We start from the raw sequence: 20,760 nt of genomic DNA, 5'->3' as shown, positions 1-20,760 counted from the left end.
CCTGAGCTATAGAGCCAGCTGTGGCAGTCAGGAGGAAAAAAACAGGGGGTAATCCAGCGCCCAAGAAGTGTACCACCCCTGGGGGCCGCCATTTGCTAACAAACCATCACCTGCTGTTAGCATTCATTGACTCCCATTCACTTGGACAGCGAATAACTTCATCTGAGGCGTTTAAAGACTCATTTTGTCCACTGTTTATTTCTAAAGAAACACGACAATGTATAAAAGGCTCCTTTACCTTGTATCTTACATTATGGCCCCGTAGAAGCAGTTCACATACCCACCCAACACATATCTGGGCACCAAACCCAGCCCGGGCAACAACAACACGGCCAAGAAGGCGAGGAAACCGGCGGGTAAAGGCGTGGGAGGAGGGAAGGACAGCGGAAAAGACATGAGAATGAAAAAGAAAAAGAATGGAGAGGGCAAAAACGGAGGGATTATGGAAGTGGGCGTCCTCTCGCCTGTCGATTCGCTGGAGTCGCCCCACGGTTACCTGTCGGACGTCTCCTCCCCACCTATGATGACGTCACCCTTTCAACAGTCCCCACCCATCACTTTGAATCAACTCCAAGGATTGGCTGATTCTCACATGGGCGGAGCTCTTCAGAGTTTAGGGAAGCCGCTTGACTCCGCCCCTCCACGCTTATCCCATCTGCCAGTGGCTAACAATGGAGCTCAAACAGGGGCGTGCGATTGGCTGCAAAGGGTGCAACAGCAACAACAGCAGGCAGGTTTCACACAGCTGATACCCACAATGCACCCTGCCACCACTATGTCACATATGGGCTATCCAACAATGCAAACTAGCCACCTCGGCGCAGCGTCGCACATGATCCCCAACCACGCCCACCAGAATATGGCGCCCATGCAGCATCAAAACAACGCCTCCTCTGGCCACATCCTCTCTCATCACTTCCTAGGTGACCTGAGTGGGCTGGATCTTCAGTCTGGCTCAGGACACGCCCCCATCCAGACCATCCTACCACAGGAGAGCCAGCGCATGGCTCCTCCCATTTCTAGCACGCAGTTTCTGACTCCGCCTTCTCAACATAGTTTTTCCAACCCCATGGACAACACGCCCAGTCACCAGCCGCAGGTTCCTGACCACCCGTTCCTCACGCCCTCTCCTGGCTCTCCTGACCAATGGTCAAGCTCGTCTCCACATTCCAACTTGTCTGATTGGTCAGAGGGCATCTCGAGCCCACCCACCAGTATGCAAATGAACCATATACCAGACGCCTTCAAGTAGGCGGGGCTTTAGCATCAAGAAGCTAGACTGAGTTACGGAATAGACTCTTTAAATGATTTTATATTAATGATAAGAATTGTTTTTACTGATTTTGTATGCTAAGAACCATTTTTATTATTTTTTGTATTTATTTATATGCGTTTTGGACTACAGATATAAAAGGTCTTTTTTAATTTATACTGTATTTTATTTTTATTTTGAACATTTACTGTTCTGAAAATAATTTTGAATATTGTGATGCTGCCAGAAAATAGTTTTTTGTTGTTGTTGTTGTTGCTTTGGTTATTTTGTTTTTAATTAATTTCAGTATTAATTAGATTTTTTATGGTCCTTTTACCAAACAATTAGTTTTCTGTGAACAAAAAAAGTAGAAAAAGAGTCTTAAAATGGTGACTTTATTGTATCTTGGATGTATTCAAATGGACACATGCACACTCTACACACGTTTGTTTGTGTTTTTACATAAAAGAGAGTGGTTTATGACCGAGTATTGTCTGTAGACACTGTTCTGAGTTCACTGAGAACTCAAATGTTTTTCCCATGGTACCTTGCTTCAGGTGTTTTGGGGAGCTTTTTCATATGTAGTGTAGCAATCACTGTTATTTATTGCCTGCTGTAGACATGTAGGACATATTCTAACACATGTAGGTGTGTGTGTGTGTGAGAGAGAGAGAGAGAGAGAGAGAGAGAGAAAGAGAAAGAGAAAGAGACAGGTGTGTGTGTCGCAGTGTGATGACATCATTGGTGCACATGAGGTGTGATTGTTGCTTTCCAGACTTTTTATGTTTTATAAATGCAGATCAAATGTTCTAATGATAACATGAAAAAGAGAGACTTGCAGTTTGTGGAGAAAAAAAGTATTTTGTTCAATGTTTTTTGTAAAGTACCTTTTCTTGACACAATAAAGGACACCGTTTGGTGACATTGTCTTTCTCATCAGTCTTGATTTGCCTTCAAAATATTCATGTGAAAAGCAGCAAAGCATCACTATTTCTTATACTCTACTGTTCAAAAGATTTTCTTTAATGTTTTTGTCTCTTCTGCTCACCAAGGCTGAATTTGATCAAAAACACAGTAAAAATAAATATTTAAAAATGTAATTTATTCTTGTGATGGCGAAGCTGAATTATTTTTTATAAACAATTTTCCAAATTAAAAAAAGAATTCACCCCAATAATAAAGCATTTTTATGTAAATATAATATTTAATATATAATATTCATATTTCAGATAGTTGTAGTAGGTTTGAAGTTCTCACTCACTGGCTGTATTTTATGTGGTTATTTAAAAAAAAGATGACCCCGAAGCATCTCTGGATGGATGAGTGTAGCCTAAATGCTTTTCCCAGATTCAAGTGGAACCAGTGACATTCACTGAATTAATTTGTCTGTAAATAAAGTCTGCTATTTAAAGGCTGAACGAGGCACCTGATTCACCTGCAACTCTCCATTTACAGCCTAGGAAAGTGCACTAAAACATGATGGATCTAAAATTAAACCTGCACTATGAAATCAGAACAGATTCATGTACATAGTTCTTTAGTTTCCCAGGCTGCTCTGCACATATTAGTGAGGATGGCTCATTCATTAAAATAACTTTTGGTTTGTTCTGTTACCGACAGTGACAAAGTTGAATCGATTAAACAAGTCACACAGGGACAGAGTCACTATCGGTAACAGAACAAACCAAAAGTTATTTTAATGATATACAATGATATTGATATACATCAGACATTGTTTGTTGATAGACTGTGGACATGCATTGAAAACGTTTGCCGTTCAAATGAAAATTTTGCAGTCAGATTTGATTTTTAGACTTGGCTATTTGCTTTCAATTTATCAAACTTAGTTCTTAGGTTAGTTCACCCAAGAATGAAAATTCTGTCATTAATTATTATTAATTATTTTGTCGTTCATTTACAAAAAAATAATCTCCTATGAGCGTTCACGTGACAACATCCGCTCTTGTGTCAACACAACACGCATGCGTTGCGGTGGTCTTGTGAAGATTATTGTTGTTGTTGTTGTTGTTGTTGTTGTTGTTGTTTTTTGCGCAAACACAGCATGTCGCTTCATAAATTTGAGGATAAACCAATGGAGTCACATGGTTTACTTTTATGATGTCTACTACCTTTCTGGGGCTTGAAAGTGGTAGTTGCATAGACTGTCAATGGACGAAAAGCTCTCAGATTTCATTAAGATCTTCAGTTGTGTTCCAAAGGTTTGGGACGTCATGAGGGTGAGTAATTAATGACTGAATTTTCATTTTTGGGTTAACTATCCCTTTAACCCAATGTCCTTCAATAGCTAATATCAACTCATCTCTCTAACTCATCAACTCATCTCTCTCACACACAACACTACCATGGATCGATGGTTCCCAAAATTCTCAGCAGGGCTTTCTCTCACCCGCTGCCGTCCGCCATATTGGAACGGTCTATGGTAACGTTAAACATGATGTAGGCTACACGTTACACCGCTCTTTACATTGTCGTCTTCTGTCTGGCCATAGGCTACCACAAAAGTCTTGTGACCATTTAGATTACAGTTATAGATCGTCTATCCATTTATTGAGCGTGTATGCCGGGGGATGTCCGTTAAAATTAACTTTTGCAAATAACAATCGCGGTCCTGGACAGTAAGTGTCCTTGCACATTAAGATAAAATCTGATTTTCCCCAGTCATTGTTAAAAAAAAACAAGCTAACAAAACTTGCAAACTAACGTTAGTGAAGCGGCCAGAGGATCGTTCTGCCTTCACCTAAGCTCCGCCCACACAAAAACGTCACCATGTTTACCAACTGAAAAGGGGTCAGAAAGTTCATTAATGGGGAAGAAGGCTAGTACTGCCCTCTATGGTCCACAACCGTTCAGAACAAGTTCCAGAGACCCGGAAATTAAATCATTTGTAGGTAGCCGGCAGACGCCCATAGACAGACGCCATAGACAGTATAAGAAAGGCAGACGCACATTATACACTGAGCTACTGTAACGTTACTGAGCCATCATGATCTCAGAATGGGTCTCCTTTGTGATGTTTTACCTGCTCGCTGCTGTTTTCAGTGCATTTATTGCATATTGTCTGTATGTAAGACATGTTCATCAGAAATATGATCATATACCTGGACCTCCAAGAGATAAGTAAGAAAACTTTATGAATGTGTTCTCTATATAAATGTGTTTGATACAACTATATAACGGTATTGCAGTAAGTCAGTATTTGTCAGTATATGATCAAAGCTGATATGAATTAACATGAAAACTGATGTTCTGACAGTTTTCTGCTGGGTCATATACCATCTTTCAGAAAAGCAATGAAATCGAAAAGTCTTCTGCACGACTTTTTTCTTGAGTGGTAAGAGCAAAACTCTTGTATAAACACAGATTATTTGCAAATTTTTGCCAGAGTAATATCTTGTTGTTTTGACCTTGCATCTACAAAACGTGTCAATTGTTACGTAATATCACATAGGTAGTGACATTGCATATCTCTCTTTCTCTCTCTCTCTGTGTGAGTGTACTTAATATTTGAACTCTAAAAAGTCAAATGATTTAATGTAATTTAATATATTTTTTCAGAAGAACACTTCTGAACGTTATTGAAATATAGAGACATATTAAGCCATCTTCTAGTTTTATGCTTTCCACTTCATCAATATACTTTTACTAAACTATAATAAAAACACAGTTGTTTCACTGAATAGCAGGCATTTCCTCACTTCAGCTAAATAAATAGATATATGGATATAGTCTTTATTAATCCTCTAGGGGAAATTTGGTAAAGCGTTCTCGCCAATGTGACCATGTTCTTGTTTTTAAGGGCAGAGAAATATGGCCCTGTCTACAAGATGTACAGTTTTCATTATGTCATCATCATAGTTTATTGTCCTGAGGCTACAAAGGTAAATATTATATATTTTATTTCTTTATTAAAAAAGAAAATAAAAAATTGTATCAGAAGCCACAAAATCTAATAATAATAAAAAATCTCTGCCCTGTTATTGTAGACACTCCTGATGTCACCTAAGTATATCAAAGATCCTTTTGTCTACAAACGCTTCTTTAACTTGTTTGGAAAAAGGTATGTTTCATTTTTTCTGGATATGTCATTGCATTGCTAGGTGAAGTCTAGTGTCAATATCTCTACATTGATAGCAGTGTGCTACACTAAGGCACATTATTAACGAAGAACAAATAAAATAAAACAAAAAGTAATCAACAGCGATGCAAAAAAAAAAAAAAAAAAACATGTCTCACATACAAGTGTCATCACCACTAGATCCATTAAAGTATTGAAGTTCCATTTTCAAAACGATCCACACAATCACAGGTACATTGTAAGCAGTTATGTGGTCATGCAAGGTTAGTTTTATGAACAACCGGTCGCCAGATGTCCAGAAATCCATCATTGTTATCATGTAGAAAATATGTAAGTCTCTCCAGAGGGAGTATCCTCAAGACCTCTGTGTACCAGTCCTCAATTGTAGGACAGTCACTGGAAATCCAAAATTTCAAAATAGTCTTTCTTGCCACATAAAGAAGAATTTCCGTCAGTTTCGCGTTATGCTTGTCCCTTGCATTGTCCACTTTAGCAGCAAGAACACAATGAAACGGTGAAAGTTCTAAATTTTATCCCAATAGCGTGCTCACTTCATTTTTAACATCGCTCCAATATTTTTGAATTTTAACACACTTCCAAAACATATGTCCATATGTCCCCATTTCAATATTGCATTTACAGCAGTATGGTGAACTAAGGCCCAGCTTGCCTCTTAAAGGAGAACTCCGGTCAATTTTAACATAGAGCTAATTTTTTTGGTACATTTGGAGTGCTGTCAGTACAGAGAACAACGACAAAAATCTGTGTTGCCTACAGCATGTTATCCTCTTTTTAAAATTTGCACACTGTTGACTTCAATGGGGCAAGTTATAAACCTGCTTTTAGCCTCTTAACATCCTTGATGTGTCATTACAAGTGCCCAGCCATGTGAGTGATTCCTTCAGAGTGAACACGGTGAATCTGACCGCAGTAGATGTGAAAGACAGGGTTCGCCAAACATCCATCATATTAATTTCTTCCAACATTTTGACAAGAGGAGCCCCAGAATTATGCTGAATGATGCTGGATGTTGGTGATCTATCCAATAACTTGTCCAATGCACAATTTAAATTCTTATATTCTTTTTTGCAAGTACCCAGTACGAATGGAATAGATTTGTGTATAAGAATAGCTACCCCTCTACTGTTGGACGAAAATGATGAGCAGTGAGCCTGACCCACCCAATCCCTTTTTAGCTTGACATGCTCTTTATCCACCAGATGCATTTCCTGTAAGAATGCAATGTGTACTCTTTCTTTTTTTAAAGTGCTTAATATTTTCTTGCGCTTTATAGGGTGGTGGATGCCCTTTACATTAAATGTACAAAATTTTACAGCATTCATAGCCAACATATAATTAGTTTGCCATATATTCGGACCAGTGTGTGGCATATGTGAAATGACACTTCCCTTGGTGGTGGTGATGCAATATAAAAACGAGGTGCTCCTACCTGCTTCGCATCACGTGACCTCCCTCCGCCTTATAATTTGGGAGGTTATTTATGACAACTTTATGACAGCTTGGACAATATTATGGCTGCACAATTTGGCATGTTTCATTGCACCACTCCGCAATATGTTTACAAAATCTTTAACAATTTGTAGTAATTTTTGAACAAAGGGTGAAGAATTTTCCTCGGCCGAACATCACTTTTGGCTAATGCTGTATATGCTTTCCCTGGTGAAAAAAAAAAAAAAAGTGAAGTATACGTGCAGCCAGACTAATTCAGTATATTTCAAGTGTGTTACTGATTAATTAACTTGAATGTGCTATTTCGTAACAACTCATTTTCAAGTATTCTTAGTATACTTTAAGTATATGCCTGTGTAGGGATTAATTAGATGCATGATTAGTGATATTAAAGTGTGCTTTATATGTGTTACAGTTACAAATTCATTACGAGTGTCTTCGAAACATACAAGCAATATACCATAAGTGTATTATATTTGAGGAAAAAGTATATGCTCAGTAATACCTTTGGCTTATTCCAAAGGTATTCAAAGAACTCACACTTTAAAGCTGCAGGTTTGCAGTTTTGAGGGGAGGTGGAGTAGACTGTAGACTATTTTTACATTTTGTATTTATTATTATTTGTTATATGTTGAATGTATGTTTTAAAAAATATGTATTGAATAAATTTTGCATTCTCAAAGTCTAGTGTGACTGCAACTTAATTCATATTCAAATTTGAATATTTTATAGGATTTGCTTTGCCAGTGGTGACTTTACAGTTGAATAAGTCACATGACTCAATCTTCTCAGGTTCCTGGGGAACGGGCTAGTTACGGCTATGGACCATGACACCTGGTACAGGCAGCGTCGCATCATGGATCCTGCCTTTAGCAGCTCGTGAGTCAAATACAGACAATCTCTTGTATACTGAAATGTGATACAGATGCACCTCAGCTGATGTGGTCTCATTCGTCAGATACTTACGAGGCTCGATGGGCACTTTTAACGAGATGTCGGAGCGCCTAATGGAAAAGCTGGAGGAAATGGCTGAGACAAAAACACCTGCCGTCATGCACGACCTGGTCAACTGTGTCACACTCGATGTCATTTGCAAGGTTTCGCTTCGCTTTCTGCTAATCCAAGGGAAAGCCTAATACAAGGAAAATCAGCTGTTGATCAATACTTAATAGTCATGTTTTCATTCACAGGTGGCTTTCGGTGTTGATTTGAATTTCTTAAAGCAAACTGACAGCCCCTTCCAGAATGCAGTAGAGCTGTGTTTAAAAGGCATGGTGTTGGATATCAGAGACCCATTTTTTAGAGTAAGAATCTAACCAAGTTGCTTATGTCACAATAAAGTTGTATGGTTAATGTAATATAATCTGTTTTTATTTTTTAAATGTGGGACCTCAGCTTTTTCCCAAGAATTGGAAGATTATACAGCAAGTTAAAGATGCAGCTGAACTCCTGCGTACAACAGGACAAAAATGGATACAAAACAGGAAGACAGCAGTAGAAAATGGAGAAGATGTACCCCAAGACATTCTCACACAAATCCTCAAAACGGCAGGTATGTGGGTCTCAAGTGTATTTTCCTTCTTCCATTTGTTATACAGGTAACTTTTAAATGGGCTGCATATTTATTAATTGTAATTATTTAATTACCATACCACGGTTAAACTTAATAAGTGTGAACATTTGATAAGTAATTTAACATTTGAACAATAAAAAATAAAAAGTTCAAATACAACGCCAAAAAGTGAAAAATGCAACTTAAAGGAATAGAATACAGGAACCAGACACATTTTAAAAAGTTAAACTGTATTTGTAAATTTTAAACCTACTAAATCTGGAGAAATTGGTAAATAATTTACCATTGGAGCAGTTCAAGTTCAAATACAAGTTGGCCAAATATCACAGAAAGGACACATTTAAAAAAAAAAAAAAAAAAAAAAAAATTTAAACTGCATGTACTTTAAGTTGACACGTTGTCTTAAAAACGTAGCTTTCATGGTGCAAGATGCAACTTTACAACTAAAGATGTCCATGTCCATCTTCTAAAATGTTTACATAGATCAACAGTGGGGGCCATTTTCAGTGCGGGATTTTTGTTTCAACAAAAATATACAGATAAATAACAATTAACATACTAAACTTTCAAACATTCTACTATCAAACTAAAAATAAAATAAATACTGCACATACAAAAATTCTGCACATACAAATTAAAAAGTCAAATAAATTAAAATGAGCATCATACATCAGTATACACATCTGTTTGTTCTTCGATTTTTGCCTGAAGTATATCAGGGAATTAAAAGTGGTTAATCCGCATATCATGTAATTAATTTCATTCCAAATTTGAATCAGTTAATAGCCCTTATAATAACATATTCAACACAACACTGGTAGAGTTACTTAACTATTTAACACTTTCCATTTTTGCTGCAGAACAGGAAAATGTTACTAATGCTAAAGATGATGAGCTGATGTTGGACAATTTCGTGACTTTCTTCATTGCTGGTGAGTTACAGCTTTGTTAGATTTTTGCTCATAAAAACCCCTGCCAATATAAACAGTGCTTGATTCTTTTGCAGGGCAAGAGACAACAGCAAATCAGCTCTCGTTTGCAATCATGGAATTAGGGAGACATCCTGAGATATATAAACGGTAAACAATAAAACAGTTCTTAGAAATATGGACCTATTCCACATTTACTTTTATTACAATGCTCTAGTATTAATTTCTTTTCATTCCCAGGGCTAAAGCAGAAGTGGATGAAGTTCTTGGGACAAAGAGAGACATTTCATATGAAGACCTTGGAAAATTCACTTACTTGTCTCAGGTTGGTCTACAGCTGGGATGCCCAATCCTGTTCTCTTTCAAAAGCTACAATCGATGCTGCGCTGCTTAGCGCATTGGGAACGTCTTTAATCGTGACCAGCTGTGAATATTGTGTGTAACACATCAAAAGAATTGACCCGGAGGTAATATAGCCTCGGTTGATGACGTCATCGGCACACACCCGCAACACGAGGCTATAAATAGATGAGCCACAGGTGCATCGTCAGGTCTTTTGTCTTCAGAGGCCATTCTATGCATGTGTGCGTCAAACTCTCTCTCTCTCTTTATATCTGACTACAGATCTTTGTGAGGAGTTAGTTTCCAACTGGCAGTGTGCAGAAATTCTCATTTTCTCTGAACGTCTATAAAAGAGTTTATACAAGTAAAAATTAGTCAACAAAAGAGTAAGCGTTGTGTCCCTCCATGTTCTCATCCTACAGTATATCAGACTTGGATACACACAATTACTGTTTTGTTTGTTTGGGGGAGGAGCATGCGGCTTTGGTTTTGGAGAATGGCGAGTGCGAGCATTGTGAACTATTTACTGTTAAGATGCTGCATGCTTGCCTGAATTTTTTTCAAACCACACCCACATTACCATCGTGGGGCTCCCGCATGGATCTGAATGATGAGCAAGAGACGGATCCTTCCCTATCGCTTGCCGTATCACCAGATCCAGATGTCCCCTCTCGTGATCCCGAAGCGCGCTCCGGTGCTTCTTCGGTTCACGAGGGGGATGACGATATATCCCTTGGGTCTGCGGACTTCGAGCAGCCTACCTCTGAGCGTTCCTCTCGCAAAAGTAAATCTGTCAAGGAATTGCTCGAGGTGGTTACTCGTGCAGTGGCCAGGTTACAGCTTGACTGGCCACGCGAACAAGAGACCCCCAAACATAGTAAGCTAGAGGATAGGTTTCTGTCCGGTGGCAGGGGGGAGGGACCACAACATCAGTCTCTCCCCTTCTTCGAGGACCTCCATGATGAGCTGTCTAAGTCACGGGGCTATACGGAGATGCCACAGGTTGAAGAGACGCTCGCAAGCTATCTCTCGCCTGGGTCGGCATCTTCGATAAAGAGACCTACCCTCCCCACAAAGTCGTGCAGAACAACTTCGGCTCTTGTGGGTAAAGCTTACCAAGCTGCAGGTCAGGCTGGTGCTGCGCTGCACACTATGGCAGTGTTACAGGCGTACCAGGCTGACCTGTTAAAGGACTTGAGTGCGGGCAGTACGATCGACGAGGAAGTGTTCTCTGAGCTTCGTTAAACCACAGATCTGTCTCTCCGTGCGACCAAGCAAGCGGCCCGTGCCATCGGCCGTTCAATGTCAGCTTTGGTCAACACGGAGAGGCATCTGTGGCTTAATCTGACAGGAATTAAAGAGAAAGATTGTGTGTTTCTGTTAGATTCCCCTGTTTCACCCTCTGGCCTGTTTGGCAACTCCATCAATACTGTCGTCACCAGGTTCAGGAAGGTTAAGAAGCATGAAGAAGCATTTGTTCAGTTCCTTCCTCACCGCACTCAAGGGGAGGGGTCATCGGCCACTGAACCTCTCTCCGGTCCTTCAAAAGCCTGGGAGGTGAAAAAGCAGAGTGTGGCGAGCCGTGCTCCCCCTCATAAGGATTGGGGACAGGCTCGTCGTGCTAAGCAACCTCCCAAGCCAGACCTCAGGGCTATTATTATTAGAAAGAGGAAGTCCTGATGGTCTGGTGCCCAGTCTGGTGGGGGCAGGCGGGACGGGGCGCGTACAAAAACTACAAGAGCTACAAACTCTTCTGAGCAAAGAGGCCATAGAACATGTTCCTCTTCCAGAGAGAGAGTTGGGCTATTACAGCAGATTACTGTCAAGACAGTCGTGTCGCAAATTCAACATCACAATTGGTTCATCACGGTCGATCTGAAGGATGTATATTTTCACATAGAAATATTGCCACAACTCAGGAAGTTCCTGAGGTTCGCTTTCGGGGGCGAAGCGTACCAATTTCGGGTTCTTCCATTCGGTCTAGTCTGTTGGAAAGTTTTCTTTCATCGACGCAAGACCAGGAGACATTGGGATAAGCACAAGTGATTTATTTGGATCTTCGCTGTGTGTCGTCTGTAGTGTTCTTCCAAGTCTGTAGTTTTCTTCCAAGTCTAACTCAAGAAAGTTGCCTTGCAAATTTATAGACATTTAGGGGGAGGGATTTACATTGAGGTTGAACAAAGCATGCAAATTAAGTATACAGGTTTAAGGAACCTGCCTGACTCCAGCGTGTTAACAGTCTCAGTCCAATCAGCATAACCATTCAAACGCATATGTTCTAATCCAATCAGCCCAACGATTCAATGTCTGGGCTGTGGCTCTGAGTGAAACTGGGACTCCAGAGCCATTAAAGACAATAAGGAGAAAACAGGAATGGCAACTTTGCTGAGCAGAATCATTATCTCAACCTAAACGCTAAATACAATATTCTTCACCGTGATGTTATGTAAGGAAGCATATCTGAAATAGATTCTTAAATTTGTAACCCTTCACCTTGTCACCCCGCACACACATAAAATGCATGGATGCAGCACTGGCTCCATTACGACTTACGGCATTTTGAATTACATCGACAATTGATTAATACTAGCACAATCGCAAGAGATGGCGCTTCAACACAGAGATATTGTGTTAGCTCATCTAGTTTATCTAGTGTTGAGACCCAACGCCAAGAAAAGCGTTCTTTCTCCTGCCCAGAATGCTAAACCAAAAAATGCAAGGTTTCATGGCTTCAGCATCCAGGGTGATTCCTCTGGGGCTGTTGCACATGAGAACGTTGTAGTTGTGGCTAAAACCCAGGGGATTTCATCCAAGGGCCAATCCTCAAAGGCAATTAAAAGTGGACGGGCCGCGGGCTTCGTACACTATCTCTTTGGCTCAGACCCCGGTTCCTCGCCTTGGGACTCAAGGGACGCCTTGTCGTCGCAAACTGTTTACGACAGACGCCTCCCTGATGGGCTGGGGAGCGGTCTTAAGTGGTCGTCCAGCTCAAGGGGAATGGGAGGGTCATCAGCTCGATTGGCACAGACACTGCCTCGAGCTGATGGCTGTATTTCTGGCCCTGAAATACTTTCTCCCTCAGTTGAGGGGCTGTCATGTCCTAGTGTGGGTGGACAACACACCGGCAGTCTCTTACATAAATCATCAGGGAGGTCTGCGCTCACGCAATCTTAAACAGAATAGCGAGGCAGATTTTTCTCTGGGCCCTGGACAAGATCCTGTCACTCAGGGCAGTGTACATCCCAGGACATCTGAATGTGGGAGCGGATTTACTGTCCAGACAGAAACTACCGATGGGGGGATGGAAACTCCACCCAGAAGTAGTGAAACAGATCTGGACCAGATTTTACAAAGCGGAGGTGGATCTCTTCTCCTCCCATCAGACAGCACAATGTCCCCTCTACTTCTCTCTGAGTCACCCAGCCCCCCTTGGTCTGGCCCAAAATACACCTGTATGCGTTTCCTCCTGTTTCTCTGCTCCCAGGAGTTCTAGCCAGAGTTCGCCAACAAGGGTCTTGCCTCTTACTGATAGTGCTGTGTTGGCCGAACAGATTATGGTTCTCGGAGATAATATCTCTCCTCGACGGCTCGCCATGGGCGATTCCGGAGAGGGAGGGACCTTCTGTCTCAAGTGGAGGGCGCGATATTCCATCCCAGGCCCGACCTGTGGAACCTTCATGTTGGCCCCTGATGGGTACCAATTGAGAGACACTGGGCTTTCGCCTGACGTTATTAAGACCATTCTAAGTGCTAGGGCTTCTTCCACTAGAAAGAGTTATGCCAGCAAATGGGGTGTATTTGAAAGGTGGTGTGTTGTACATAATGCAGATCTGGTCAACTGCCAGATTGCTTCAGTTCTGGACTTCCTGCAGGAAAAGTTATCAACAGGCACATGCCCCACCACTCTCAGGGTTTACCTACACAACCGTAAGGGGTCTAGACATCTTCAAGCACGGTGGCGTGGGTATTCTCGTTCCAAATGCACTAAGCAGCGCAGCAGACAAAGTATGTGGCACATCTATTTATAGCCTCGTGTCGCGGGTGCGCGGCAATGACGTCATTGACCGAAGCTATATTTCCTCCAGGTCAATTCTATTGACGTGTTTCACACAATATTCACTGCTGGTCATGATTAAAGACGTTCCCAATGCACTAAGCAGCGCAGCATCTCGTTCTGGTTTTTCAAGGAACAGGGTTACAGTCAAGTAACCCGGATCGTTCCTGGAGATCTGTCTTCCTGCAAAGTTCCTGCAAAGCTCTAACCCTGATCCAACACAACAGAACCAGCTAATTGAGATCTTCAGGAGCACTTGTTAATTACAGACAGGTGTGCTGGATCACGGTTGGATAATGAACTCTGCTGGTAGGTAGATCTCCAAGAACAGGATTGGACACCCCAGGTCTTCAGAGATGGTATTTTATGCTACAAACACAAATGGTTCTGTATCCATTTCTCTGAATGGTCTTTGTATTGTTGACTCAATGTATTAGGTCTTGAAGGAAACACTGCGACTGTACCCCACTGCTCCAGGAACCAATCGGTGGTTGCATGAGGACATGGTTATAAATGGGCTGAAAGTCCCAGGCGGCTGCTCTATTGCTGTGAGTATTGCCAGATTCCCAGTAATGCTGGTCTGTTCACTCTGTGGCCTGTGTGGTACCTGGCTGGGAAAGCTCTTCCTAGCTACACAAGTACAGCTCCTGTCTACTTGAATGGAGATAGAAAGAAAACTTCAACATTGTTTGGAAATATTATATTTTAGTTAAAGTCCCCCTGTAGTCAATTGTATCGATTGTATCGCTTAAATCTCATCTTTGATCACCAAAATTACAAATGTAAATGTTTTTCCCTTGAAAAAATGTCTTCATGCCTTATAATAGCTTGAATGTAACTCTACACCCTTGACTCATTTAGTATACGCGGTTCTATCATCCTCATCTTCTTCCGCTTATCGGGGGCCGGGTCGTGGGGGCAGCAGTCTAAGCAGAGATGCCCAGACTTCCCTCTCCCCAGACACTTCCTACAGCTCTTCCGGGGGGACACCGAGGCGTTCCCAGGCCAGAACTCTTCCGAGCTCCTCACCCTATCTCTAAGGGATCGCCCAGCCACCCTGCGGAGAAGGCTCATTTCGGCCGCCTGTATCTGGGATCTTGTCCTTTCGGTGATAACCCACAGCTCATGACCATAGGTGAGAGTAGGAACGTAGATTGACCAGTAAATCAAGAGCTTCGCCTTGCAGCTCACCTCTTTCTTCACCACGACAGACCGGTACATCAACTGCATTACTGCAGAAGCTGCACCAATCCGTCTGTCAATCTCCTGTTCCATCCTTCCCACACTTGAACTCCTCCACTTGAGGCAGGAACTCTCCACCAACCTGAAGTGGGCAAACCACCCTTTTCCGACTGAGAACCATGGCCTCGGATTTGGAGGTGCTGATTCTTATCCCAGCTGCTTCACACTCGGCTTCAAACCGTCCCAGTGCATGTTGAAGGTCCTGGTTTGATGAGGCCAACACGACAACATCATCCGCAAAAAGCAGAGACGAAATCGCGTGGTCCCCAAACCTAACCCCCTCCGGCCCCTGGCTGCGCCTAGAAGTTCTGTCCATAAAAATTATGAACAGAACCGGTGACAAAGGGCAGCCCTACCGGAGTCCAACATGCACCAGGAACAAATCTGGCTTGCTGCCGGCAATGCGAACCAAGCTCCTGCTCCGGTCGTTCAAGGACCGGACAGCCCTTAGCAAAGGGCCCCGGACTCCATACTCCCAGAGCACCCTCCACAGGATGCCGCAAGGGACACAGTCAAATGCCTTCTCTAAATCCACAAAGCACATGTAATCCAAGTTGGGCACAACGGCATCATGGCATGACAATGGCATCATCAATTTTACTTGTTTAATTGTATTTGAATACATGACTATTTTGAACCATTTTGACCTTTTTCCATACAGCTCAGTTCTTATGTCTCTCAAAGACTGGAAAAGTTTTTCAAAGATCCGTTGAAGTTTGATCCTGAGAGATTTGATGTGAATGCCCCCAAGTAAGTCATTATGAGGACAAGTTGTAAATGAGTTTTATGAGGATGTTATAAACATTATAGCATGAATATCATACTGTATGCTGATATCAAATTGTGTTCTTGTCTGAAAGGCCTTATTACTGCTACTACCCATTTGCACTTGGTCCACGAACCTGTCTAGGGCAGGTCTTCTCACAGGTAACAAACATACATTTGCGCAATTTGTTTTCCAAGTGCGAAATTTGCTGTGATCATAACAACTTAGCGTATTTCTACATTCAGATGGAGGCTAAAGTTGTGCTTGCCAAACTGCTTCAGAGATTTGAGTTCAGTCTGGTTCCTGGACAGTCTTTCAGCATTAAAGACACTGGAACTCTACGGCCCATGAGTGGAGTGATCTGCAACATTAAACCTTGCTCATAGGACATGTTTATGGCACTTGTTTTGTGTCAACTCTTGTGTACTTGTGTCTACTTGGCAAACATGGTCTTGTATTATTCAAACATTAACCTAAGCACAGAAGTTGTAACAGGCTATTCATCTATGATACTTTATCCGCACTTTTAATTGATTTGGTTTTGTATAATCTCGAAATACATTATGTGGATTATACTGTATACAGTACTGGGTAGCAACTGATTACATGCTATCTGGATTATGTAATCAGATTCCAAAATTAAGTAGACTACTTGTAATTGGATTATTTTACTTTTTAAAATACTCATAATCAGACTAGTTACTTTTATATTGATTTTATGATTCATGATTACATATTAGTAACACAATAGTAGTAAATTATTCATAATTGATTGATTTTCGCTAATTATTTTGATCTTTTAAATTTTAATTAAATATATATATTTTTATTAGATTAACAACAGATTTGCATGTTCTCGGTTCTCTGATCAAATTTAATTATGGCCACATGACTTGACAGGTAAATGCGGCATTTCAGTCTTTTTAGTGTTTTATTTTAAATGCTTTAATTTTTCCTTCAGAAACCTAATTTTGGGAAACCCTGATGTAATGTAATGTTTAATGCACTTCATTTTGTTAATAACAAACTTTCTGTTTGTATTTTTATATCAATATGGTACAAGATTATCATATTCAAATCAATGTGATAAATGAGTTGGGTCAAAAGTAATCTAAAAGTTTCAAAAAGTAGTTTGATTACATTACCTAAAATGTGTAATGCTATATATTTTTAGAATACATTTTTGTCATGTAATTTGTAACAGACAAAAATTTGTAAATAATCGACCCAGCACTGATTATATAAATATGAACATTTTATAAACACAATAGGAACTAATGAAACCACTGGTGAAAATGCTTGTTTTGCTCATTTAATACTTTTTTCATTACAAATTATATTATCAGCAAAATCTTAAAACATTTTGTTTATCAGATTTTAAAAATGTCTCTTTACATAGTATATTTTCCTACCACTTTGCCAAACAGATTAAACACAGTGAATAAAAAAATATAAAAGCTGATTTATGTGGGGTCCTTTTTCTTTTGAAGAACAGTATTTCTTATTTGTATTATGTGAAACTGTAACACTTGTTCTTAAAGTACGACAATCATGTATTATGTGATACAGATATTTTGGTGTGATATACATAAATGGGTTGTCTTCATTCCCAACCTTTATCTCCAGTGACGACATAACATTTGGATTGATATTGCAAAGCAAGGGTGATGAGCTCTGTACTAATACAATTGTATGTTTAGCTAAATTCTTCATTCACAGATGTAGAATTGTGAAATCACCTCCCAAATTTGTTTTTGTTTTAAATGAATTTAAACTGTATAGAAAATCCTTAAAAACTCTGAAAGGTCCTAAAGCACAAAAATATACGATAACCTAAAACACTTCCTAACTGAGGTTAATAGCTGAACAATGGCTGAATTCTCCGCTTATGTTATAATTTCTTACTGTTTATTTATTTGAATGTTTCTTTTTCCTTTTATAAATCATCCTTATTTTTGTTACTAAGACTACATACATGTATATATTTCCTGTTTGTATTAAGAGCTGCTCCCTCTGGCTATATCTTCTCTGTATCCTATTCTGAAGAAACAGATTTTATGCAGCCATGTTTGTTTGTAAATCTTGATATTTTCAATAAAAAATAAATAAATAAATAAATAAAGGCTTCATAAATGTCTTTCGGGGCTGGTTTGGCATTTCCTCAGCTTTGGCACATAACGCCACCTTCTGTTCCTTTTCTAACATGGATGTGTGTTTGTACCATAGACTAAAAAAAAAGAGTTTGTTTTGTACAAACTAGAGTAGTAGTTAAATCACTAAAGATGACAAATCCTATACGCATCTGATTATGCATAATGATTATATAGAACAACAAACTTGCAAAAAAAAAAAACATTAAACAATTAAACAAAGATAAATAAAACCTAAAAAAACAATAATAAAAAAAAACTTAAATAAATTATACAGAAGTGAAACAGCTTAAAGGCTTTTATGTCTTTAAAAAAGTTCAAAGAGTTGCTCAAGAGTTTAACCTCATTCCCCAAAAGTTGAACTTTAATATATCTGCACTTTGGAACTTATAAAGTGGGCTGTTTATGCTTTATTGAACTGTGCTCAATCATTTTACAAGCACAACAATGGTCTTAAATTAAAGAGACTATTTCTTTAAATGATAAAATAGTTTTGGCCGATGTAATGACGCTGTTGGGTGTGGCCAGATCTCAAAGGAGGACTCCCTCATGGTGAGAGATAGAAAACCCATCTAATTGATAAGGTTGCTCACTAAATGTAAACACATTATTATTGTGACAGTTTCCGGTTTGGTTTGTTACTACAGTTAATAGGGAATAAAATTCAAAGAATAAAAAAAAAAGTTAGTTGCCTTGTAATGTGTTTAAATATTGCTGACCCACTTTGGCTAATCGTGAGAAAGTGGATGACCTTCAATCTTCAGTAACTATAACCAAATTCATTAAATAAACTGACATTCACTGGTTATTTTATAGTTCACATATGTAAGGAAGGTGAGGCATGAAGTTGAATCTGTGGAGTGAAGAAAGAAATAAGAGGAACAAAATTTAGATGCAGAGCATAAATCTTTAAAATATGGACACAATTAAAATTAATTTAAAGTGTTCAGAGAAAAAAGAAAGAAATGGTTAACATTTTAACTGTTTGTTGTTGCATGTGTTATAGTCACGTTTTTAATATGTTATAGAGGTCACACATGAGTAAACTTATTTTTACAGTAACAGGTACAGAAAGTGTGCTCCTTTATTTGAAAGTCACACTTGTGTTCTTCGTGATCAAAAGTGACCTCCTATTTTTGTTCAATAATATTAATAATTTATTAATATTAATAATAATAATTCTTTCTTTTGTATTTTGAGATAATTTTATGGCACTAATTAATATTTATCCAATAATTATGGTCCATTTATGCCATTGAAATATATTGTTATTATAGAGATTTTAAAGAGATTTTAGGAAACTTTTCTGTGACACCAGTGCGAGCGCTAACAAACTGCACCGGCAGAAAATGAGCTCGCAAAAAGCCAGGGTTTATTTTTTTTTTATTTTATTATTATTTTTTTTTTAGCTAGGCACACTATAAAAATATAAATATCTAAACAGTATTTTCATATTTTATTTTACTTATTTTTTATGAGCCAGAACGTCAGTGATGCTGATCAATTTTGGCTGGCAACTGCCAATTAACTCGCCAATGCAAGCTAATGTTACTGTACTCCGATGGTGTTCCTCAGGCGCGTCGTTAGGCATGGGCATCCGGGGCTTCAGCCCCGGATGTTTTTTTTATAGCCCCGGATCTCAAAAAATTGAATTTATTGATAATTATTATTATTTTTTAATAATTTTGTATTTATTTTAAAAAAATTGACCGGGTCTTTTAATATATCATTCGGAATCAATCATGTATTAAAGACGATTAAAATGTGTTCAAGCAGATCAAAGTTACTATGGTTACTCTCACACAGAGACGCACCACGTGAGCGATTTAGCTATCCAAGTTCATCTCCAGGATTTGCGCGCAACAGCAAACAATCTCACAGCAATTAAAAAAATAATAAAAAATAACGCAGTCAGCACCGCCGCACAGTCTTCTGTCAGACCAGATGTTGTCAGGCTATATGTCAGTAAAACTCAGAAAAACTAACTTACTGTCGTGTCAGCCGTTTGCTCGCGGCGCGCACTCTTCAATCACGCGCAAATGCGGCGCGCCCTGTATCACGCAAAATAAACTACTAGCATGTAACGTCGTGTTCTGTCGTCAATTAAGTATTGAAATAACCAAAAGGGAGATTAAAGCTGCGTCAAAACTCTATGTCGGGGCTTTTGTATTCCTTTGTAGGCTACATAAGTTACACATTTTGGCGTAGCCCTACTCATTTTTCATTTTTAATATTCTAATATTTTATCAATATTGCAAAGTCATCAAAACTGACGAAATATTTTGTGACCAAAAATGTGAAAAATAGGCCTACATCTAGCCTAAATGATCGTTCATGACATTCTTTTAACTATAAGCAGCCCAATTTGTCTAGATCTGTATTATTTCATTTGTATAATGAGCTTAAATATTGCTGCACAGTCCTGTGATTTAGGCTGCTTGATTAACATCATTACAATGTATTCCTATCCTATTTAACTCTGATACAGTATGTAGCCTATATAGCCTATATAAGGTCCTCGAATGTGTTCGAATATTTCACCAGCATCAGCCTTTTCACAGTTTGTATCACTCCGCTTGTCCGTGTTTGCGCAACTTGCATCATTAAGCCAGTAGGTGGTGACAAGTGACTGTCTTTATGAGTGAACAATTGAAATTTGATTTAACTGATTTAATAGTGCCAAAAACATTGATTAACTCAAGAAAGAAACAAGTTGCTGAAACCAAACTTTAATGCTAAAAAGTTTACATCTATTCAAAATAATCCTTGAAAGATTTCTCATTTAAGGCCATTCCTGTTTGGAATATGTGATTGTGTATTGTCAACTATAAGCAGAAACATTTTGCATTTCCATTTTCTAGTGTGGATCATTCATTTCAACATTTA

General features: G+C 39.3%; 1 protein-coding gene across 4 annotated transcripts; it reads left to right on the top strand.

The window, feature by feature from the left end:
• The first annotated feature begins 4,078 nt into the window (after positions 1-4,078).
• Positions 4,079-17,164, top strand: LOC308705391 (cholesterol 24-hydroxylase-like). Of its 4 annotated transcripts, none has more exons than XM_081390382.1 (15): positions 4,079-4,390; positions 4,527-4,604; positions 5,070-5,151; positions 5,257-5,330; positions 7,611-7,697; positions 7,777-7,915; positions 8,009-8,122; positions 8,214-8,370; positions 9,252-9,323; positions 9,398-9,470; positions 9,561-9,645; positions 14,154-14,264; positions 15,620-15,708; positions 15,819-15,885; positions 15,970-17,164. In XM_081390382.1, the coding sequence occupies exons 1-15, from the start codon at positions 4,257-4,259 to the stop codon at positions 16,108-16,110; spliced, it is 1,503 nt and encodes a 500-aa protein (XP_081246508.1). In that variant the 5' UTR covers positions 4,079-4,256; the 3' UTR covers positions 16,111-17,164. The 4 variants fall into 4 exon arrangements, with proteins under 4 accessions (XP_081246508.1, XP_081246511.1, XP_081246510.1 ...); XM_081390383.1 differs by having other exon boundaries at positions 4,211-4,390; positions 4,557-4,604; positions 15,970-16,242; XM_081390384.1 differs by lacking the exons at positions 5,070-5,151; positions 5,257-5,330 and having other exon boundaries at positions 4,183-4,390; positions 15,970-16,242.
• The last annotated feature ends 3,596 nt before the right edge of the window (positions 17,165-20,760 follow it).

This window comes from Scardinius erythrophthalmus, assembly GCF_964197995.2.
Source record: "Scardinius erythrophthalmus genome assembly, chromosome: 17".
NCBI classification, from domain to species: Eukaryota; Metazoa; Chordata; class Actinopteri; order Cypriniformes; family Leuciscidae; genus Scardinius; species Scardinius erythrophthalmus.
This window is presented reverse-complemented; position numbering and strand designations above follow the sequence as displayed.